The 7,500-nt window shown below is 38.6% G+C and overlaps 2 protein-coding genes across 2 annotated transcripts in view; one reads left to right on the top strand and one right to left on the bottom strand.

The window, feature by feature from the left end:
• The window catches only part of LOC137975276 (RPA-interacting protein A-like), a 17,856-nt gene extending 14,260 nt beyond the window's left edge, over window positions 1-3,596 (bottom strand). Inside the window, exons 1-2 of the mRNA XM_068822374.1 lie at window positions 3,475-3,596; window positions 144-329 (exon numbers count right to left, since the gene is read on the bottom strand). Of these exons, the coding sequence (XP_068678475.1) occupies window positions 144-329; window positions 3,475-3,579 (291 nt within the window). The 5' untranslated portion in view covers window positions 3,580-3,596. The remainder of the gene's footprint in view (window positions 1-143; window positions 330-3,474) is intronic.
• Window positions 3,597-3,698: 102 nt separating this feature from the next.
• LOC137974733 (protein CASP-like) overlaps window positions 3,699-7,500 on the top strand; it is a 42,852-nt gene continuing 39,050 nt past the window's right edge. Inside the window, exons 1-2 of the mRNA XM_068821685.1 lie at window positions 3,699-3,783; window positions 4,747-4,857. Of these exons, the coding sequence (XP_068677786.1) occupies window positions 3,718-3,783; window positions 4,747-4,857 (177 nt within the window). The 5' untranslated portion in view covers window positions 3,699-3,717. The remainder of the gene's footprint in view (window positions 3,784-4,746; window positions 4,858-7,500) is intronic.

Genomic DNA, 7,500 nt, shown 5'->3' on the forward strand with positions numbered 1-7,500 from the left:
TGCATACAGTAAGGTCAATGAAAAAGATAACTACAAGTACTACAAAATCAAGCATCAACAACTGAACAACACATTATTACTGAGAGCCCACTGTGGATTCTGTTCTGACCATCATCTACAAATCCATAATTTCAAGTACTCACTCCCGAAAAAGGTGTGCAGGTCTCTCTTCTTGGGCGCCATTGTGGAAGTTCCAAATTCTCTTCACTGAGTCGCTGCCACTCTTCATCCATTACTTCCTTCACCAAGAGAGAATCATCAGCCATAGAACTCTTTCTAAATCGATCTACAAATTTCTGCCTTCCATTCTTTAGTCTTTCCAAGCACCTCTACAGAATGGGAAGAAAAAGTCAGCATTATACACAGTACATGATTGTATAGAATTGTGTGATGTGCAGAGAATATACTATAATTGTAGATGAGACTTGGAATTCTTGTCACACTCCTTAATCCAGTGCATCCATCCCTAAACCAGCCATACTTACCTAGTATTTTACTCTGTCTAACGCCAGATGATTTTACTCGTCAATGGGGAACCCTCAGGAGTCAATGGGTTAAATATTATCGCTTTAAATAAACATGCAACCAATGAGCCTAAGTTATTTTGTGTGGTACATATTAAATAATTCCCATTTACAAGACAGTTCAATCTGTAACAACCTACAGTAAGGACTGGTGTGATCTTCTGTCACCTATAATCATTAAAAAGGTTGCAATTTACTCATCTTAAGTTGGTAGAGTACAATAATTGTCATTGGTCATTTTTCTTTTTTCTCAACATGTGGTCACTTGTGATAAGACAGTACTGGCCGAAGGAATAGCAGCATTAAATGCGTGTATCACGAGCCTAAGCCCGCCATATTGCGCGCAATTGACACGCAAATTATGCACGTGTTACGCGAGAGTAAAAAAATACACAAAAGTGTGTGTAAATAATTACATGCAAATTCTTCACAGTGCATGTAAAATTTTATACGCAGAGTTTTGTGTAAAAGAGGGCAGAGTATAAAATTCACTGTTGTACATGTACGTCAATTTGTAGCAGCTTTTTCACAAAGAAAATGTTGCATGTCTAACTGCCCTACTGGTTTCCAAAGAATTTATTCAGCTTTGCATTTCAACATTTTCATGACTAGTGTCCACTTTGGTTGAATAATCAAGACGTGGTTTGAATGACTGCTGTTGCTGGCACATCCGTGGTCGTCTTCTGAATACCACTGAATGTTTGGCTAGCTCAACGCATGTTTGCATTTGTTTCATTTCGTGTGCCGTTTCAGAGGGTGAAATCATTCCTAAAATAAAAAGGTTGCGAGTCGGGTGATAAATCGCTGCTGCTAAGGCGAATATGTTATAAATTACAAGTAGAAGTAATGATATACCACGATGATGTTCCATTTCATTTTCCTTTCACCGCTCACCGCCAGTGAATGAGCGCGTCGCCGGATCATACCTGATTTTTTGATTGCCTTTTTCAACCGCCCACTTGATCTGAGAACAAGACCGAATTTTCTCCAAGCTCCAACGTAACGGCTTATTACTTTTGTGATATAAAGGATTAATTAATACGCCTCGATTCGCTGGATTTTTTATGTTTATCCAGAGAAAGATGTGTTTAAGTTTTCATGTTAATTTAGTGATTTTCGAAAAACACCCAGGAACCTACAATGTAACAAGCCTTTCATACGATGAATATTGCTAACACAAATTATTTTTAAAATACAAGCTAAAATCTTTATTATTTATACACATTGAATCTTGATTACAGCGATGTGAAATGCCTACACAATGAATTCTGGAGGGAGAAGTTTGCTTTTCTAAAGCCCGCGCCGGCAAGAGAGCATTGTGCAATGTCACGGCAACCATCCCCCCAAAAAAACATCTTCACTTCTACCGTGCATAATTCTCTGATTCAAATGGACAACAAACAAATTGAATGTTGAAATAAATACAGTACAAGCTCGCAGCTGTATGTCATGCTGTCAAGCATTTCCATCGATCCTTCCCTCGCTACAGTTTGATTTTTAATTGCTTAAATAGGGGAAACCAGATAAAGGAGATTTTACTTAGCATGGTTTTAAATGAGAGCTACGTTGTAAGGATTTATTGACGGATAATGGCAGCAATCCGAAGATACATGTAAGACTTTATTCCAAGAACACACAAGGCGAGGCTGAATTTCTCAAACAGAAATGCAGACTCTGTGATTTCAACTTTTATTGTCACATTCATGTACATTGCTAAGTGGAAAATACATGCAAGCCTCGTGTAATGGACATAGCAATTTTACTCATGTCAAATTACACGCAGACTGTGTGAAATAGTTCGTGTAAAATTTTACACGCCCGTCAAACATGCCTATTTTGCGCATAAATCCGCCATCTTGCATGCATTTCACGCGCATGTAGATGCTGCTATTCCTGTGGCCAGTACTGTATTGGGAACTTTAATGCATGCCACAACGTGGTGCGTAGTGGTGTTGGCATGGTGTTATTTCTCATTCAGATTCAACGGTCTGTTTTGTGTAGGTCTTCCAGTATTACCAGTAGAGGGTGAGACATTCTGCGAGCAGAGCCTCCTTTTGTCTTTTTCTTTGCTGAGGAGGAGAAAAGGAGGCTCTGCCTGAATCACGTCAACTCTTTGAAGTGTCAACTCTTTGAGCCCGCCGTACCATGAAAAATCAAGATGGTGGCATATTAGACCTTGGTTCGGAACTGCATCCTAGCAACATGCAGCGCATGCTCAATAAAGATTTTATTCGATTCATGCAGAGTCTTTCTCGAGCGAGAACACCAAAATGGAATAGGCAAAAGAAGGCTCTAGGTTGTTACTTTCAGATTATTAAAAGTGGGGTGCCTGTGAACTAGCTTGATAGCTAAGTGCCCCTTCTACTATAAACAAAGCATTTACATAAATTTACATTTACAATTTAACGCCAGACGATTTTACTCGTCAACGGGGGGTTAAAATAACTGAGAAAGTACTCCTTTTGTAATTTCATCAGCAAATGGTAAGACTTTAAAGTTTTCTCTGATAATGTCTAGGGCTCATAAACTTGTAGCATGGGTCCCCTTTTGTGTTGATAAATTTTGTACATGTGGGATTTTAAATTAAGCACCCACATACCCTTCGCAAAGCGTAAGGTACAGGGTTCCCAGTATTGTTTTCTGTCCTGTTCTCTACAGCAAAATGTAGCCCGCCTTGCTGTGATTTCTACAGGTCAACTTGTCACTGACTGCTACAAGGCGTACGTACGAACGGTACGCATCTGTATGCGTGTAGACGTGTAAGCGAATACATGATCTATTAGCAAATTCATTTAAGCTTAATATAACTGATAATCTACGGCGGTTTCCTATCCCATCACTGCGAATACTATTAAACAATTACAATAAACTTCAACAAAACGACGAGAGAAAAGTGTAAAAACGGCAGGTTGCGAAATATCTAGGAATAAAATCGCAAAGCAAATATTACCTTTCTGTACTGTTCTTTCCACGGCGGCGTGCTGCACTTATATTGCGAGCGGTGACGAGAAATAGGGTCAGGACTTCTTGGAAAACAACCTGCCATGGCCGCCATGTTTCTTCTTCCCGCGAACGTTCAAGAAAATCTGACACTTATCCTGATTCGCCAAAGGTTGAACCAATCAGAGTTATTGTTATGTGTGAAAAGTATTTCTCACTGCGCATGACGCCAAGTTGGCGATTCAAAACAAAGATGGCGACCTCCTCGTTTGTTTCTATGAGGAATTATTGGAAAGACTTTTCCCTTCCAGAGCTCCAGGTATGAATGCTAAGGGCAAAAAATAATTTAGTCCTATGTAGGTATTGGCTGAAATTGAATCATAGCGTTGTTGCTGTTTGTTAAGTACATTAAAGTGAGTTAAATACATTCTGTGAAATAAAAGAATATTAATACAAATTGCGTGATCCCCAAGTGGAAACGGAAAACATCCTAGTCATAGATGGGAGCCTCGAACCTCCAAGATCTAGCTGGATGAACCAACCGCTGAGCTGTTAGAAACTCTTTGGAGAGCAAGGTCAATCGAAATGAGCTGTGTCTGGATGTCCGGCAACCCCGACAGGGTTTTTTCGAATCTCCATGACCGGCACTCAGTACAAGTCTCTCCAACATTAGACTCAAAACGCTCATTATGTACATGTATGTGTGATTGACTGATAAATAAACAAGGTAAAAGGGGCGTCTTGTAGCGTTAATCACTGTCCTATACATCACAAGATTTGCTAAGAAATCCTGTCCAGCGGGTATTTAACAATTAGACCCTTAGCCCGCAAGGGCTACGGGTCAATAGCCCATGAGGCGAAGCCGAATGGGCTATTGACCCGTGGTCCTTGAGGGCGAAGGGTCTAATTGTTTTAGTATCACTCAACTAGTTGGACAGAAAAGGCAATAACAAAGTTACGGAATGCAAGTTGAAGAAATATTTACTTGGCCGGGATAAAACGAAAGAAAGCATTACGCTTTTTGATACTCGAGGACTATTACTAATAGTCATCTAGTAGCGTAGCCAATCAAAATGCAGGATTTGCATTAGTCCACTAGTTGGGTGATACTAAAGACATTTATAGACACTTAATGGAAAATACTCTGTGTCTGGCAATCTGTAAAAATCTCTACACCATTACAGTAGTTTTAAGAAATGTGCAGATGTGTGCAGGACAAAAAGGTAGTTCACCTTGATGCTTCCTTTTTTAATTTCATTATTTCCCATTGTCTTCTTGATAGAAATCGTTAGATGTAACTGCTGCGGAACTAGCAGATCGTCAAGATGAATCAGACACCTCAAGAAAGAAGCTTGTAGAACTGAGTCGTGATTTCAAAAAGAATACACCAGAGGTAACCCTAATCTAATTCCAAAATCATTGGTACATTCAATAATTATTACAACCCTTTCACAAGCCTGCAAATAATTTCTTGCCATAAGCCAGGGACAAGGTTTGACCCGACAAGCAGCCACCCTGGTCAGACAAAAAAAAATTACAAGACTTATTAAGTGGGATGCAAGGCTGCTGCCTAACGGTCGCCCGGTCGCCTGGGGCGCCTTATTTGCAAGCTCAGGCGACTAAATTTCTGAGCGAGTAGCCTGAATGGGCGCCTAGCTTATCACAAGGTGATTCAGCCTCACTTTTAATTAATTAATTCTGGGCTCTTGAAAAAATGACTTGGGCTACTAACTTTTAATGTTGGAAGCCCCGAAGGGCTCCGGAAAATTTTTCTTAGGCAGCAGCCTTGGGGATGCCTGTGGCAGACCACTTTATAAGTTGCCTGGTGTCTCATTTTCATTTTCTTGTTTGTTTGTTTTTAAATTAAAAGAAACACTTTTTCGAATGGTTCAAACCCTTTGAATTGTCTGCAGCCATTTGCTGCCAAAACATGCATGGTAGCCTGTTTGATTCTCCGCAAGAGGAAATATTACATGTAATAAAGAATTGAAATGGCCATAGGTGATGGTCACATGTCACACGGTTCGGGCAAATGGGAACATTTTGTCAAGAACACAAAATCCTTGGAACATTCACATACGATACCCTACTCATTGAACCCAACTTGCGTAATACATGTAGTACTCTGATATTTCTTGGTGACAAATTGAAGGTAATACAAGGCACAAGTTTTTAGAAGTTTTAGCTAGTTTTTTTAGACCAATGAAAAAAAAAAGTATTTTAAATTTAATGTTTGAAATAATTTTGTTAATGTGCTCATGTATTTTCCTGTGCTGTGAATCACAGACAGAAAATCTCTGGAGCACAGAAATAATGCCACATGTTTTATGATGCACAGTATTTATTTTAAGCAAATTGGGCACTGGACATCATGCTAAATTTGCTATTTTTAAGTCAAAACTGGGTAAAAATCTTAATTGCAGTAATTAGTATTTGTAGCTCACACGTGCAACACATTCCTGACAACCCACTGACGAGATACACTATATGAAATGTATTTGTTGCACAAAGAACTATTCATGTTTAATCTTTGGCGACTTTAGAACTGTGAAAACCATCTCCAAGCTTGAAAAAAACTCCATGGATGCAATAACAATGAATAGCTTCAGTGCACTTCAGTTGTTATTGGCAACAAAACCACACCATCATTTTTTGGTCTTCATTAATGCAAAGACGTATTTTAGTGTTTTGAAGATTGACTGAAATAGCATGACACTGCCCCTTTTAAGATGGGCTGATTTTTTCACACTTTCATAAAGCATCAGAAATGCTACGATGATTATACAATGATTTTGTCTACTAAATTCAGCTCACTTGTGAAATTCTCTTCTTTTACATTAAACAGTGTTTAAAATCTAAAGAGATGCTGTTGTTATTCAAGCAATAAATGTCAATAGAGTTTTCACCAAAGCGAGGGAAGGATACAATCATTTTTGACATTGTAATTTGACCAAAATTTTGGCATCTTGATGGTTTCCACAGTGACATCATCAACTTACAAAACGAAAATCGTGAGGTCTTCTGAATTTTTATCTAAACAAGGGTCAAGAAGATGTGCTACAATGTGATAAGAAACCTTTTTTCACTTCTGTAACTGTTTTTCGTTTCGAAAATACAGCCTTTTGAAGTTCCGAATTGTCACCTTGCTAGACACCATGATACAAAGCTGGCTGAAAAACATGTCTCTTCCTATGATTCTCAGAAGTTTGAATGTTTCAAGTACATTACGAGATGTGTTCACACACGTGTATTTTATCTCTTGAGCGAAAGTAAGTGCCTTTGTGGCAAAGTGAACTCCAAGTGTTTTCGTTGATTACTGGCCGCCATATTGGTGGACCATGGACAGTCTACCAACAAGGTGACGTCGTGTGAAACGCTTTGGCAAATTATTAATAACTCAGAAACGATGTACTGCACAGACCTGAGAATTTGAAGAGGTGGTTTATCTATTTGTCTTTACAGCATTTCAGGTTGTTGGCTTGTTTATTGGACAGTTTCGAATTTGTTTTTTGTTGCGTGACAATGAAAGTGATCCAACATGCGTGCACTGCCCAATGCTGTTTTGACAATATTGTTGCTTTTGTGTTGCCATTCTTTTCTTATGTTGCTGCTTTCTTTTTTTGTCATTCCAGTCGAACATAGTACATTTGTACAAATCCTGAAAGGTTTCTGCTTTTGTTGTGCATATGCAATAACATTAACATTTCTAATATTATTTACATGTACATGTAGTTATTGAGGTCATGGTAAGAGCGAAAATTTGCTGTAAGACTGCTCATAAAATCTTAAGTATCAGTCTGATGAAAAAGCAAACAACATGCATTTGTGGAACAGTACCCTTGTTGATTCCACAGTATGTACATTGCAGTGTTATAAATTGATTAAATCAATGCAACAAATATGGGCGTAGCGTTACCACTAACAGTTGTAATAAGACAATGTGAAAAGCAAGCTGCAAATGATAACAAATCAAAATGAAACTTAGCCATTATGCATTACGGCCATATATTGAAAGGCCACCTTTGCATTTGGCTTT

The sequence above is a fragment of the Montipora foliosa genome, chromosome 11 (genome assembly GCF_036669935.1).
Source record: "Montipora foliosa isolate CH-2021 chromosome 11, ASM3666993v2, whole genome shotgun sequence".
Classification (NCBI taxonomy): Eukaryota; Metazoa; Cnidaria; class Anthozoa; order Scleractinia; family Acroporidae; genus Montipora; species Montipora foliosa.